General features: G+C 44.4%; 1 protein-coding gene and 1 pseudogene across 1 annotated transcript in view; one reads left to right on the top strand and one right to left on the bottom strand.

Annotated features, from left to right (window-relative positions):
- The window catches only part of Hacd2 (3-hydroxyacyl-CoA dehydratase 2), an 86783-nt gene extending 86466 nt beyond the window's left edge, over positions 1 to 317 (bottom strand). Inside the window, exon 1 of the mRNA XM_055625061.1 lies at positions 107 to 317. Within this exon, the coding sequence (XP_055481036.1) occupies positions 107 to 267 (161 nt within the window). The 5' untranslated portion in view covers positions 268 to 317. The remainder of the gene's footprint in view (positions 1 to 106) is intronic.
- A 7083-nt stretch (positions 318 to 7400) lies between these two features.
- On the top strand, positions 7401 to 7686 carry LOC129689831 (MICOS complex subunit Mic10-like; annotated as a pseudogene).
- The last annotated feature ends 8310 nt before the right edge of the window (positions 7687 to 15996 follow it).

The following is a 15996-nucleotide window of genomic DNA, read 5'->3' as shown; positions in this document are numbered from 1 at the left end:
GCGGCGGCGGCCCCGGGCTGCGGGTTCCCAGCCCGGCCGCGCGCGGGCTTGCACGGCCGCCCCGGCCGCAGAGCCCGCTCCCCGCCTCCCCGAGCCCCAGCCTCACCCCGCCGTCATCACCACATTGTAGATGACCAGGTACGCCGTGGCCACAGGCCCGGGGCCCTTCTTCTTCCGCGTGCCGCCGCCGCCGCCTTCGCCGGCCCCCGCTCGGCCACCGCCGCCCCCGTTCCCCTTGGTCGCTGCAGTCGCCGCCGCTGCCGCCATGTCAAGCGCCCGCAGACCGCTCTCCTCGCCGCGCGCGCGTGCACCTCAGACCCGACGGGGTACTGCGAGGGGGCGGAGGGAGGGACGGAGGGGAGGCGGGGCCGCGGCACGGGGCGGAGCCGGGACAGCGCCCACGGGGCCGCCATCTTGGATGAGGGCAAAGATGCTCCAGGGCGCTCCCGCCTCCGTAGCCGCCGCCATCTTGGATGGGGGTCATTCCCTCCCCGCTTCCGGCGCGCTAGCCCGGATCAGCGACCAGTGCGTAGGTGGTTAATTTGTCTTGGCCATTTGCTATTTTATAACAATGTCCTCCTTCTGGATCTAAGTGATGTGTGGATCCAAGTGTCCGTTTCTCCTAACCTCTTCCAGATGCCATGTCTTCACCTCTGTACACGATTGCCCAAGTATCTTGTCGTTTTGGATTAGGGCGATTGACGTCCGTTAAGGTTCCTGTCAGGTCAAGACAGAAGAAGGAAGCACCATTTTTGCAACACGTATCTTTTTCCTCAGACTGTAGCCAACTTGGGAGAACAGGCTTCAAGAGTTTCTTCCTGCAGCCCAAAAGTGCAACAAAACATTTCCCCTTCTACTGTTTTGCAATCATTCCCTTAAAAACTTACCTTTTTCGTTTAACTTATTCTCTTTCCAATACAGTATACTTAATAGGAAAGTAGGAGGCACAAAGTTGGAAATCAACTTAAAACTCAGTATAACTTTTTTGTAGTCTTTGTAGCCAAACCCATCAGTTCTGCAAAGTACAGCTGATCTTTTCTATACAAATTTGTTCACATCTGCTAATTTTCTCATCCTATTCCCTTATGACATTTACATTGTTTTTAATGGCTGTTAAAATACAGTGTAACAATTCTTTCCAGACCTTGAAAGAACAATACTCAACTTCATATGGAAAACAAAAAGAAAAACAAAACAAAACAAAACAAAACAAAACAAAAAACAGGATAGCTAAAACAATCCTATACAATAAAAAAAAACTTCCAGAGGTATCACCATCCCTGATTTCCAAGCTATACTACAGAGCAACTGCATGATATTGGCACAAAACAGGTTAATCAATGGAATTCAAGACCTAGATGTAAATCCACCCACCTATAGTGCCAGAACCCACTGGCAGAGGCAAACGGTACCTGAGTGGGAAGTGAAGATAAATCACACTACACACAGGGTCGGCTTGTGAGGGCTGTCAGTAATGACTGAAGAAGCACAGGTTTATTCCAGGGTTCATTATTTATAGGCAAAGCAAAAACAAGTCACATCAATACAAAAAGAAAAAAGGTGTGGAAACGACTACTTTTCAAAAACTACTTCCTACACCAGGTGAAAACATAACAAAGCAGCTTAACAAGCAGCTCTTCACACCACAGTGTGAGTCCTAGTGATCCAACTCAGCTCGTCAAGCTTGGCCACAGGTGTGTTGCTTCAGCAAGAGGCCATTTGTGTTCAGGTGCTGGAGGCTTCCGGGTTACCTGGAGCATCCGGGACTATCCAGCTAAACTATTGACTTGGAAACGAAAGGCAGGCACATCTTTCCTGGATGTCTTCCAGTATCGCCTTGTGAGTTCAATATTGAGCTTCTAGGCCTGTCTCTCAGGCTGGCTTTGTAGCTGTGTCCCACAGCTCTCCACACTATTGACATCTGCTTTTTCATTAAAAAGCCAGAATTGAAAAAAGAAAGCATCTTCAACAAGCGTGCTGGTCTAACTGGCTGTCTACATATAGAAGAATATCCTGTAATGGAAGTTTTGGTTTCCTAAAAAAAAACTCAGTTATGTTATGTAAATATGTTTTTGTTTCAATCCCAAGTGTGGGATTTTAGTTTGGGCTTTAGTTTGTCCACAGCTGATAACTGTCTCCTGCGGATATGGTTTTTGCCGTTTGGTAATGGCCTGCCTCTTTCAGCAAGGAGAGGCACGTCTAGGACTCTGAGGGATATAAATAGAAAGAGAAAGGGTGATGTGTCATGTGTGGTGTGTGGTATGTGGTAGTTTAGAGAGACCAGAGATGGATAGTGTGGCAGCTTGAAGAGATACTTTGTGATGCAGTGGTTTGGAGGAGATAGACAGAGGAGGCTGCTTGCTGCATAAGCCCCTGATGAAGATTGGTATAGCCCCAAAAGAACCCATCCACCATAAACAGATGGGAGAAGTAAAGGGGTCTATGCCCCTCCCCACTAACCTATTCTCTCTTACCTGGAGTCTGGGGGTTGGAAGGGAGAGGTTTTTAAGAACCCCAAATAAAAAAGAGATTAAAAAGAGCACAACAGAGTACAAATAGATTCATATCTATCACCCTGTACAAAATCAAGTCCAAGTGGTTCAAAGACCTTAACATAAAACCGCATATACTGAATTTGATAGAAGAGACAGTAGGAAATAGCTTTGAAATCATTGGCACAGAGGACAACTTTCCGAACAGAACACCAGTAGTGCAGAGACTAAGACAGACAATAAATGGGACACCATAAAATTAAAAGGCTTCTGTAAGGCAAAGGACACCATCAGTAGGATAAAGTGGCAGCCAACAGAATGGGAAAAGATCTTCACCAACCCTATCTCTGACAGAGGGCTAATATCCAAAACATATAAAGAACTCAAGAAATTAGACACTAACAAACCAAATAACCCAATTAAAAAATGGGATACAGAGGTAAAAAGAGAATTCTCAACAGAGAAATCTCAAATGGCCAAAAAATACTTAAAGAAATGTTTAGCATCCTTAGCTATCAAGGAATTGCAAATCCTGGGCATATACCCAAAAGATGCTCTATCATACCACAAGAACATTTGCTCAGGTATGTTCATAGCAGCTTTATTCATAATATCCAGAAACTGGAAAGAACCTAGAGGTCCCCCAACCAAAGGATGAATAAAGAAAATGTGATACATTTACAGAATTTAAAATTATTCTGCTGTTAGAAAAATATAACATCATGAAGTTTACAGACAAATGTATGGAACTAGAAAAAAAAATCATCCTTTCTGGGTAACCCAGACCCAGAAAGACAAACATGGTATGTTCTCACTTATAAGTGATATTAAATGTAAAATAATGGATAATCATGCTCTAGTCCACAGACCCAGAGAGGCTAAGTAACAAGGAAGGCTCAAGGGGAGACACATGAATATTCCTGGGAAGGGGAAACAGAATAGATTTTGTGGGTAGACTAGAGGCAGGTTGGGATGGAAACAGGAGAAATCAGTTGTGGGGGCGGGGGTAGAGGAGAAGTACCGGGACAGCTGCCTGGAGCTGAAAGGCTTTTCAAGAGCAAGGTGCAAACCTAGTGCAGTGGAAATCTCCAAGAATCTAAGAGGGTGACCATAGTGAAGACTCCTAGCAATGGGGGACATGGAGCCTGAACCCTGGCCATCTTCTTAACCAGGCAAGAGCTCCAGTGGAGGGATTGGGACACCAACTCAGCCACAAAACCTTTGACCTACAGCTTGTCCTGCCTGAAGGTGTGCTGGGGTAAAGGTGGCTCAGAACTTACGGGAGTGGCCAAGCAATGACTGGCCCAGCTTGAGACCCATGACAGGAGAGGGAGCCATGCCTGACACTGCCTGGAGAACCAGGAACCAGAGGCTAGAGAGCCCAGAGAGAGACCTAGAGTAGAAACAAATAGGACCAGAAAAAAAAAAAGTCAGTGAAATAATTCCTAAACTCACAGTCCTGAGTCTAGCATGATCATCATCAGAGAGGCTTCACCCAGCAGCTAATGGGAGCAGATGTAGAGACCCACAGCCAAACATTAGACAGAGCTCAGGGAATCCCGTGGAAGAGGAGGAGGAAGGATTGTACTGTAGGAACCAGAGGGGTCAAGGACACCACAAGAAAACCCACAGAATAAGTTAACCAGGGCTTATAGGGGCTCACAGAGACTGAATCAACAATCAGGGAGCCTGTATGGGACTGGCCTAGTTCCTCTGTATACATGTTATGATTGTGTAGCTTGGCGTTATTGGGGACTCCTAACAGTGGGAGCAGGGCTGTCTTTGACTCTCTTGCCTGAGTTTAGGACCCTTTTCCTCCTACTGGGTTGCCTCATCCATCCTTAATGTGAGGGGATGTACATGGTCTTATCTCAACTTGACATGCTCTGGTTGACATCCCTGGGAGGCCTGCCCCCTTTCTGAAGGGAAACAGGAGGAGTGGATCTGGGGAAGAGGAAGGTAGGAGGGACTGGGAAGGAAGGAAAGAGGGGAAACCACAGGTGGGATGTAACATAGGAAAGAAGAATAAGCTTTAAAAAGATACAATGTGAAACACTTACTGTGACCTGCGGTAATATGGATAGCCTGTTTTTGGTTTGCTTTGTTTGTTTGATTTTGGTTTTTCAACACAGGTCTTCTCAGTGTGGCCCTGACTGTCCCGGAACTCACTCTGTAGACCAGGCTGGCCTCAAATTCAGAGAACCTCCTGCCTCTGTCTCTGAATGCTGGTATTAAAGGTGTGTACCACCACTGCCCAGCTTGAATAGTTCTCTACCAGCCTCTTTAGTCTTGCTGCTGGAGCTTTAGGTAATAAGGCCTGGAACCAAGTGCCAATATGCTATGCACAAGTATATATTCTAATACACACATGATTTTAAGGGATGAATAATTACATAAAGCATAGAAAAGAGATTTAAGCAGTGTGACCACATGGGGAAGTACAGATTAATGGGTGCAGTAACTCCAAGTCTATTTTAGGGCACTGGCACAAGCCTTAGGTATAAACAGATGAAGAATTGGAACAGGGAGCAAGAAGTATTCATGGTTAAGCAGTCTTGGCCAATGTTTGATCAGGTTGATCATTATCTAAGTTCTGGTCTGTAAAATAGCTGGAAGAAGTCGTATCTTTTGAGAAGATAATCTGGTTCCTCGGAGAAGATTATTCCCAGCTGAGGGTACTCTCATGGTAGGACAGTCTGTACACAAGGCTTTTCTGTTCCAGGATCTAAGGTGACTACAGTGTTGAGACAATGACTGGAGACTTTCAAGTACTTTGGGAGTCTCTGGAACATGAGATTGTAAAAAGCTGACAGTAAGATAACTCAGTTACCGTTCTTGTTGTGCCTTTAGCTTTAAAGGGTTTTGAGACAGGCTAGGTTTTATCATGTGTCTTTGTCACTGTTCTGTTTCTGTGAAGAGACACCATGACCAAGGCAACTGTAATGAAAGAAAGCTTACATGGCACTGGAGCAGTAGCTAGGTGCGACATCCTGGTCCTCAGGTAGAGCCGGGGGGCACTTTGCAAGGGCCTTTGAAACGGCAAAGCCCATCCCCATCAACACGCTTCCTTCAACAAGGCCACACCTATTAAAAGCCTTCTAAGGATTTCAAATACTGCTACTCCCTGCTTGCTAAGCATTCAAATACTTGAGTCTAGGGGGAACATTCTCATTCAGACCATCACACCAAACTAAAGAGTGTTTGAGGTGGACACTCTTTCACTGATTAATGTGCCCCAGAGCAAAACAAAGCAGGTAACTGATCCAAAGTTACGGAGACAGATAAAAATGAAGGCAGATGTGCTAGGGTTCTATCCTGCTTTTAGTAACCTGTGGCCCCATGTGTGGGGCTAAACCTTTTTTAGCAAAGACAGTTATTGCTAAGCACCTGCTTAAGTCTCACCTCACACCCTGCTCTGCCTCACCACAGCGTCTTTATCTTAGTTCTTCCCATGAGTAAGTCTCCTTTTTACCAAGCTGACTTCTCCTGTGCTATTCTGTCTGCCCGGGACAGCGTTGGTCCCTGTCTTCATTCTGATCTAAATTCTTGAGTAGCGTTCTCGAGGGAAGCACCCTTGTAGATCTGAAATGAACTGCTCCCTCAGCCATCGTGTCTACACAGTTGTCATGATTGTATACCACAGCAATTTCACATTTGCTTGTGTGGATTCTCTCTCCCACTACGCTGCAAGTTTTAGAAGACAAAGGCCACGGTGTATTTTGCTGGTGGAAGCTCACTTGAGTTGCTTCTATGTTTCTCTTTTTTTTTTTTTTGCCCAACACATCAACCTGTCAAGACGATATAGTGTGGTCTGATCTTGATTTTGCCAATCAAACTGCTTGAAGACTTAGAACTGTGGGGGACAAAACAGACCTAATCAGGGCCCTACTATGAAACTGACTTATAGCTGCTTAGACAGTGCTTGTTTGCACTTTTAGTCAAAAGTGATACAGTCCTGGGTGTTGTGATAGCCACCCTCCCTTCTACAGATAGAGACACTGTTACTAGAAAAGCGAACAAACAAAATAAACGAACAAGCAGACGTGGTTGTATTGGTCATCTATATGCTGCTGTGACATAACACCTAACAAAACTATCTGAGGGAAGTTTTATCTTGGCTAACAAGTTTCAGAAGGCCTTCTCCCACAATGGTGAGGGCAACATGGCAGGATTCATGATAGTGGGAGTGTGTGGTGAAGGCTTCTCATCTTCAAGGGACCACGAAGCAGTGTGTGACTGGGACTAAAGGCAAATCCATAACCTTCAAAGACCCAACTCTAGAGCCCTTCTTTAGCTTCTAGGCCGCACCTCCTAAAGGCTCTATAGCCCCCTAAAACATTAAACCCAGTCAGGGGACAAGTACTTAAAACATAAACTTGCTGGGAAATTTCAAATGAAAGCTATGACATTCCTTTCCTGATGCCCATAGGCTCATGGGTATGTACCACATCATGGTACAAAATATATTTAATCCAACTGTAAGAATTCTAAAAGTTGCTGGGCAGGTGCGGCACATGCCTGTAATCCCAGCACTTGGTAGGTAGAGGCAGGTGAATCTCTGAGTTCAAGGTCAACTTGGTCTACAGAGTGAGTTCCAGGACAGCTAAGGATACACAGAGAAACCCTGTCTCTAAAAACAAAAACAGAAACGACAACAACAACAATAAAGACTCCCCAAAGTCTTAACTGTCCAAAATTCCAAAGTCTCTTCTGAGATTCAAGGCAAACTCTTGACTATAAACCTTATAAAATAAGATTTCAAGTTACATTCTTTCGGTATAAAATTGTAGCGTAAATGTTTCTTCTCCAGAGTCAGAGCACTGGAGCTGCGGGGGGGGGTGGGGGGGGGGAGGGGGCGGGGAAGGGGGGGAAGGGGGGGCGGGGGGGGGGGGGGGGGGGGGGGGGGGGGGGACTGACCTAGGCAGATAGTGGAACAGGTGCACCGACCCGGTGGTGAAGTGAGGTGCTGTTTTTGGATTAGGAATTGCCTTCTCACTCACCTTCTTTAAAAGATGAATGTGGCCGTTAGTCTGTGGCTCTGGCATGGGAATGGGGATGGGCCTACTCCAAATGTCAGCCTGACTTGCAGGCTCTGTATCTTCTACATGGAAAATACATCAAAGAGCAGCGACTTATGCCGAGAACATCCCAGTGGGAGGAAAGAGAAACCATGTCCATTCCTCAGGAACACTGAAGTGCCCTGAAGTGTGCTGACGTCCTGTGACAGTGTCCGTAGCAAAGCTTTCAACTCTAGCCACTGTTTAGGTGTTTGAAACCAAGTCTTTTAGATTATCTTTTATGTTTCTTTTATATTATCTCTTTTATATTATCTGTAAGGAGGTGGTCTTAAATAAATTAAAAATGGAAGCCGCCCCCTCTCCTCGGCTTCCTCAAAATGTTCCTTCCTCAAAAGGAGGAATGGGAGGATAGCAAGGAAGATTGGGTCGACGTAACATAGAAATGCAACAGGGAAAGCATTACATCTTGAAGCGCCTTGTCTGGCACTATGTGAAAGAACGACAGAATATAAGCACACTGGGGAGATGTAAACACTTTGAGGGCTACAAAGCAGTTATACTTTGAGGGGAGATAAGTCGTGAAAAGCCTTCAGATGAGGTATTGAAGACAGTGATAAAGAGGATGATGGTGTGTTATATCAGGTAGGGAGAAAGGCTAAAGGGCAAGTGCTGTGTCTGTAGAGAGCTAGCCAGGGCCAGGTGACAAAAGCAGTTTCAAGTAAATGATGGGGTCTCGGGTACCAGGCTTGAGAATTTAAATTTTCACTAAGACAGAATAACAAAGCGTTCTTAAACAGTTACAGGTTGGAAGTATTATCCCAAAAGGAAAAGGTACTTCACATGCTGCTTTCTATTGCCTTTGTAACAGATTCTTGCGCATTTAGTGGGTCAGCCCGCATGGCTTACCCCCTTAAAGCTCTGGAGGTCAGAGGTATGGAATTACTCACAAAGAACAAAACTAAAGTGTTGGCGAGGATAGCTCTTCCTGGAGAGAAACGGTTTCTTGCCTGTAGCAGAGTCTAAGAATGCCAGTGTTCTTACCTCACTACAAGCTCTACTGCTGTCGCCTTGTCCTCTCTGATTTTAACCTGTTAGCGCCTCTCGCATAATGACTTTTGTGATCACACCAGGGTGCCATTAGTGTGGGGACACAGAAACGGACATGTTTAGGAGGGATGCATTGTTATGCCTGCCATATTTTATTACCAGCAAATGCAAAACCTCAGAAATTTGAAAAATGACAAGCATTTCTTTGAAATCATATCTAGGCTGTACAGATGTATTCAAGATGGTGGATGAAAGTAGGGCCAGAGCTTATTGGGCTGATACTAGAATAATTATCGGTTAGGGAAAAAAAAGTCAAGATCATCCTGAGGGCAAATGTTCATATCAGTGATGCTCAGGAACTAAGGCCTGGAGGCCTGGTTAGCCAGAGGAAGCTAGACCTTCAGGATCCCTAAAGGGTCCCTAAGTGGTCCAGGTGCTAGTTGGCTCTTAGCACAGGCATACAACAAAGCATCTCCACTATAGACCCCTGGAATCCCACAAATCCAGTAAGATGTAAATGTACCATCCTGGCCTTTATGGGATGCTAGAGATTTGAATTTATGTCCCTTCACAGCAAACTCTCACTCCCCAGCCCTACTTTTCCAAGTCTTGCTCATGCTAGCCCTACTTTTCCGAGTCTTGTTCATGCTTTCAATGCGATTTTTTTCTTGCTTATTTGAAGGGATTTTCATACCTTTTGGAGATTCATCTTGTATTTTAGGCATGGCAAATATCTTCCATACCTAGATTTTGGTTTTTTTCTTTCTTTTCTTTTCTTTTTTCCCCTTCTTTTGCTTGTTTTATCTTTTAATTAACAAAAATTGTTGTTGTTACAAAAAAAAATATCAATCTTTCCACTGATTGGTAACTTTGCTATCTAGTCTTAAAATTCTCCTATCTTTGAGCTTGTAAAGTTACCCTCTTATACCAATTTCTAAAAAATTTAAATGCTATCCTCATACTTAAGTCTGACGATTTTTGGGTAACGTGAGCTATGATCTGAATGTGTCCCGGATTTCCTACACTAGAAATTTAATCCCCAGTACAACCTGGTGAGATGGAATTTTCATGAGGTGGGAGAGCCAGGAAGATTCATGGATCGACACCACCATCTCAGGAGGGAGCTCTGAGAATGCGTGGCTAGCGAAAGGAACTGTGCCCTCTCCGCCTCTCTCTCGCCCTCCCATTTCCCACATCAGGAGACACATTAAGAATGCCCTTCCCAGATGCAAGTCTCACAGCGTTGGACTTCTCAGCCTCCAGAACTGTAAGAATTGCATCCTGGGGCTGGAGTGATGGCTCAGCATTTAAGAGTGAGCACTGCTCTTGCAGAGGACCTGAGTTAGGTTCCCAGCACCTGCACTGGGTAGCTCAAGACCTATGACTTCAGCTCCAAGGGATCCAATGCCTCGCCCACACAGACAGCTGGTCTCATAGGCACATAGCCGTGCAGTGACATAGGAGTATACATAATCAAACCAAATAATAACAGAACTTGAAAAACATAGAAATATGTCTCTATTCTCTATAAATTGCTCAGTCTCATGTATTCTTTTTTTTTTTTTTTCCCGTGTGGATACCCAACCATCCCAGCAGTGCTTACTAAAAAGCTCATGTTTTCCCTCTCTCATATCTAAGTATAAAGTTTCTGGGCTCTCTATTCTGTCCCATTGTTCTCTTGCCATCACCACACCAATACCATACTGCTTTCATTACTAAAGTTTATAATAAATCTTGATCGATTATAAAGCAAATTCTCCCAGGGCTTCACAATTTTTGAACCTTTATGTTTCCATGTAGTTTAATCTAGTTGTCAAGTTCCACAGAACAAACAAACAACAACAAAAGATATGATGATTTTTATTGGCATTACATATTATTTAAGATTAACTTCTGGAGAACTGTCATATCTACCATGAGTTTTTAATATACCAACCTGGACTGGGACGTAGTTTATTATGATGGGACGTAGACCCATCATAATATAACCTGGATTTGATGCCCAATACCACAAAAGAGTAAATTATAAACAGTAGAAGCGTATGTGGCTCATACTTCTGGAGTCCGGCGATGCCAAGGCTGAGAGGCTGCACCTGACGAGAAATTCCTTGCTGCACAGCATGGCAGAAGGATAAGCAAGCACATGCAATATAGAGAAAAGTGGCAAAAGGGAGAGGCCCAACTTACAACAACCCCGTTCTCACAATAACTAACCAACCCATCAATTCATTAAGAAGAGTCTTTCCGACCTAATCATCTTTTAAATGCCTTGCCTCTTATTTTCTACATATTTTTATTGATTATTTGGGAATTTCGCATCATGCCCGCCATCACACTCACTTTCCTAGTCCTCCCAGGTCCACCCCCACCCTGTGACCTCTCTCCTCCCCCCACCGTCCAAAAAAAGAAGAAAGACAAACCAAACACAAGTTCAATTTGTGTTGCCCAGACTGGAGCATGGTTAAACTCGCAGTGGGCAGCCTCTTAAAGAAAACTGGGTTCCTTCCCGTCCACACCTCTCCCCCAGAAGCTCTCATTGGTGGAGAGCTAAACTTCAGCATCCTTATCACAAGTTTTTTAAATAGTTCTCTTCTGCAGAGGTGGGCAGACCTCTGAGTTTGAGGCCAGGCTGGAATGAGTTCCTGGATAGCCAGGGTTACACAGAGAAACCCTGTCTTGAAAAATGAAAATGAGAGAGAGAGAGAGAGAGAGATCTTTAGTTTGTTGGGGTCTGTGTATTCAGATGCTGATTTCTGTGCCCCAAGATCAGATTGCAGTCCAGACATGGACATTGTAATGACCAAAGTTTTTGTAAAGAATGCTCCCCAAGTATGCCTCGGTGGTATAGTGGTGAGCATAGCTACCTTCCAAAGAAGGCTCCCCCAAATTTCTGATTGATTAATAAAAGGCTGAACAATACCATGATTGGGCAGAAGAGAGAGAAAGGCTGGATTTTTGATCCAGTGAGAGGTCTCCGGTAGGGACCACAGGTAAAGGGAGAGAAAGAAGAAAGAAGGGGAAGAAGAGAGAGGTTGCTGTGGAGCAGGACAGACCATGAGCACATGGTCAAGAGAATTTTGCCCTGAGAAATAGCCCTAGAAGGACGAATTGGCAAGTAATATTTGGGCACAGGGCTGGGAAATAGCAAAATAGCATAGAGGGTTAATATCTGCCAAGCTTAGGTGCTTTAAAGCTTGTTGAATAAATTTATAGGTATCAGTCTCATTTATGTGGGAATAGATGGAAGAGAAATACCACTGTCCCCTTTAAATTAACTTCTTTAGTAGTTTCCTGCTGAGGTTGTTACTCTGTGGGGAGAGAATGGGGGAAAGGATTGTTACTAAAGCCTTCAGTGTCTCTCTTCCTCAACTGTGAGTCTTCGGTCATTGATGGCACTGCAAAAGTAGCTTCCTTGTCCTTTAAGTCAGCAGGAGATCATCAACATTCACATGGTTTCTGGCCTTCCCTCTTAAAAAAAAAATAATGTGTATGTGGGGAGCAGAGGATGTGTAAAGGAGAGTGCAAGTTTTGTGGACCCAGAGGCATCAGATCCAGTAGAGCTTGAGTTGCAGGCCATGTGAGCTGCTGGCACAATGTAGGTACTGGGAATTGAACTCCAGTCCTCTGCAAAAGGAGTATACCGTCTTTTGTTTTGTTTTGTTTTCGTTTTTGTTTTTGTTTTTGTTTTTTTTTTTTTTGAGACAGGGTTTTACTGTGTAGCCTTGGCTGTCCTGGAACATGCTCTGTAGACCAGGCTGGCCTTGAACTTATAGAGATCTGCCTGCCTCTGCCTCCCAAGTGCAGAGATTAAAGTTGTGTGCCACCACTGCCCAGCTGGAGTGCACAATTTTAATCCCAAGTGGCAATTCCATTTGAAGAAGACAGTTAAACCACAGCAATGTTCGTTTCTGTCGGGTAGGATATATTTGAACTCACACTATAGATAGCCTTCTCCAGTTCACCTTGCGTTTTGGAGGTCATCATATAGTCACCATTCTCCTAACTGCACACCACACAGAGGTGGTAAGACTATAAAACAAGACAGGTAGTCCTATTCATCATCTTTTTCATCCACAAAAAGGGGCAAGTTTCTGCATGAAAGATGTAATATGCTAATTAGATTTCTAGATTCTAAACAATGGAGGCCAACTCTGGTTAGTTAGAGAAAAAGGACTTTAATCAAAAGGACATTGGCTAGCTCATAAAGTTGATGGAAAAGCTGAAGAATGAGCTCTGGACAGGGACAGGAACCATGGGAAATGAGGCGGCCAGAAATAGAGAGCAAATCAATACACAGGAAGAACATAGTTAATATCCAAGTCTCTGTCATTGGCACAGCCACCACTGGACGTTAGATGCTGCTCTTACTGTTTCCGCTGCCACCCATGGGAAGCTTCTACCCTGCCATTGGTTCTCCGTGTTACTACATTGTCAAGGACTTAAGCAGTATCAGCTGGCTAGAAGATGCTCTCACGTCCAAATGTTACAGATGAAGGAGCCAGGGAAGGAGCTGTTGGTTGGTGTATACCGGAGGCTCCTTACTGGCACGTGCTCTAACTGGAAAGTGTGGTAAGCTACCCCGACACAAAATGAGCATCATAGGGAATATCAAAATCAACGTATCTGGTTACTGCCCAAGGAACGGAGTCATATAATCTCTTAAGAGCTGTGAGACTCTTGGACCTTGCTTTCCTTGGAACAGGAGATTATGCAGCCACTGAAGTAAAGGGGGTGGGTTGCTCCCTCTTTTGCTTTGCAGAGTGCCATTTTTGCTCCAGTTCCTCAAGTTGTGGTGACCCCGAACCAAAAAATTATTTTTGTTGCTACTTTATAACTGTAAGTTTGGCATCATGATATAAGTATCTGTTTTTTTTCCAGTGGTCTAGGTGATCCCTTTGAAGGTCTAAGGCAATCCCTGTGAAAGGGTCATTGGACCTCCAGAGGGGTCATGACCCACAGGTTGAGAACTACTGATATGGAACATCAGTTATTTTGATTTTTTTAATCGTCAGTGCAGACAATGCTGCATTTTATAAATTTTATAAATGCATAGTAGAAAACGGCAGAAGTACGTTGAGGATTATTTCAAGAGTTGTTGGAAACCCTGTCCTAATCTCCAGCTAAAACTCATTTAATGATTTATTTTAAAAGAGGAAATGCAAGTTAGCAACTCAAATAGCAATCTTAAAAATCAAGTATTTTAACAGAATGCAATCTAAAAATATACTAATTTAATAGTTACATACTAAGGGATGATGATATAAAAATACTACAAGTTTTTGACCTGATTAAACTATTATGCTTTTGTAACTGTCTGTGTGGGGCCAGGGAGCCATGGGACCTGGAGGAGAAGGCCTGGAGCAAGAGTGGGGTCGAGGTGTGTCCAAACCCCAGAAAACTCATTCTGAGATTGACAGGAGTAGCATGGCTCTGCCTCTGTCCTGGACCTGCATGTCTTTGTGCACATAATCCTGTGCCCTTCACCCTTGCCTCACCAGAGGAGGTCACAAAGCAGGTAACCAGGTTAAACTTTCTTTCCCATTATGGCATCACTTCCAGCAGCACCTGGAATTCCTCCTCATGCTAATGAGGCATCCCCAGCACCATGGCCTCAGCTCACCTCACCCTTTAGCCCCTAGTCACCTCTAAGGGTTTAAATAGCCTTTGTTTCCCTCAATAAACTAAACCAGTTCTCCAAAGCTCTTCCCAGGGGTGTGTCCTTTACCCAAGCACTTACTGGCTGACCAAGATCCTGCCTGCACCCACTGGCCCCAGGTAAGCTTCCCTCCCTCCTGGCCAACTAGGTGGGCAACGGGCTGGCTACCCGAAGGGATTGAAGCGAATGTGTGGGGAGTCATGTCTGCACAGTAAAAACCTTGCAGTTCATAACAAGCAGTAGCTGTATCCGTATTGCAATAGTGGGCTCATCTTGCAAGGCTGCATGGAATTGTTGCACACAGGGCCCACAGCTGAGTAAGGCTTTTGTTGACTGTCCCTCCCTCCCCCCACCGACCCTGGGCACCACACTTGGCTTTTTAAATGTGGGTTCCGGGGACTGAACATAATTTCTCATGCTTGCAAAGCAAGCACTTTCCTGGCTGAACTATCTCCTTGGCCCTCTGTCTTGAAATGCTAAAACAAAACAAAACAAAACAAAACAAAACAAAACACAAATAAACCAAAAGCAAGGGGCCCGTGTTACCCGAGCCTTCATGTTTTGTATCCAGTTCTGTGTAGGAGTCAAGAGTTCTGGCAGGCACCCAGTAGGAGAGGGCTAGAGATCAAGGTTCAGTATGCAACCTTTTCCCCAGTCCCCATGTTTACTCTGTGGCCCCTTTGCCCCTTCAATGAGCCTGGTGTCTGCCAGTCCTCAGCCCTCTCCACCTCCTTTTCTGCCACAGTGAGGGAAGGGACTGACATCTGCCTTGTGAGCAAGAGGTAGAGACGTCCAGTTTCACTGCTTTGGTAATTCTGTGTTTGGAATCACTTTGCTTTCTGAAGTGATTTTTTTTTTTATCTCTGTTGACAACAACAGAGTAGAAATTTTATATTAATTCCCAGTTTGCCTATTCTGTAATTTTGTTAACAATTGAAGCCTACAATTTAGGGAGCTGGAGAGATGGCTCAGTCAGTAAAGTGCTTGTTCTGTAAGCAAGAGACCCTGAGTTTGTATTCCCACCACCCACATAATCAGCAGGATGTGGTAATGCATGTTTATAGTCCTAGCTCTGAGGAGTGGACACGGCAGAGCTCAGGCGCTTGTTGGCCAACGAGTCTAGCCAATCAGTGAACTCCAGATTCAGTGAGTTGTTCTGTCTCAAAAGCAAGGGGGAAAACAATTTAAAGGAGACACATGATATCAACCTCTGCCCTCACTCCACACGGGGACACACACATATATGTGCATTTATACATATAAAAAACTACAGGTCAGTCTATGGGTCTCCACTGGCTTTGCCTTCATGTATAGAGTTGACCAACACTGAGCAGAAGAGATGGGTCTAATAGATGGAAAAAGGCTGAAGAAAGTAAAAACAAAAGCAAAAAATTGCTTTTTTTTTTTTAACTTAGGGAGAGGAAGATTGAGCAATAAAAATAATGGATTGTTTAACGTCAGCTTACTTTAGGTACATTTTAATTAGTCAGCTAATTAATTGTGCTGGGGTTTGGTCCCAGAACCTTTCATGTTAGGTAAGTGCTCTACCATGGGGCTACATGCACAGCTCAGTTTCCCAATTAAATAGATTTGTTGAGGTCTGGTTGCCTCAGATGCTAGGGTGAATGACTCAAGTCTTTTTTTTTTTTTTTTTTTTTTTTTTTTAGCTTGGCCTGTGGGGACTCGTGCTGGAACTTGGACCAAACCACTGACCTGTAATTTTTATGTAACGATCATCTTTCCTTTCCTCTCATCCTTTGCCCTTGTGGTTTTATGCCTTTTG

The sequence above is a fragment of the Psammomys obesus genome, unplaced genomic scaffold (genome assembly GCF_907164565.1).
Source record: "Psammomys obesus unplaced genomic scaffold, mPsaObe1.curated_primary_1811, whole genome shotgun sequence".
Taxonomy (NCBI): Eukaryota; Metazoa; Chordata; class Mammalia; order Rodentia; family Muridae; genus Psammomys; species Psammomys obesus.
Note: the sequence above shows the minus strand (reverse complement) of the source record. Positions and strands in the feature narration are given on the sequence as shown.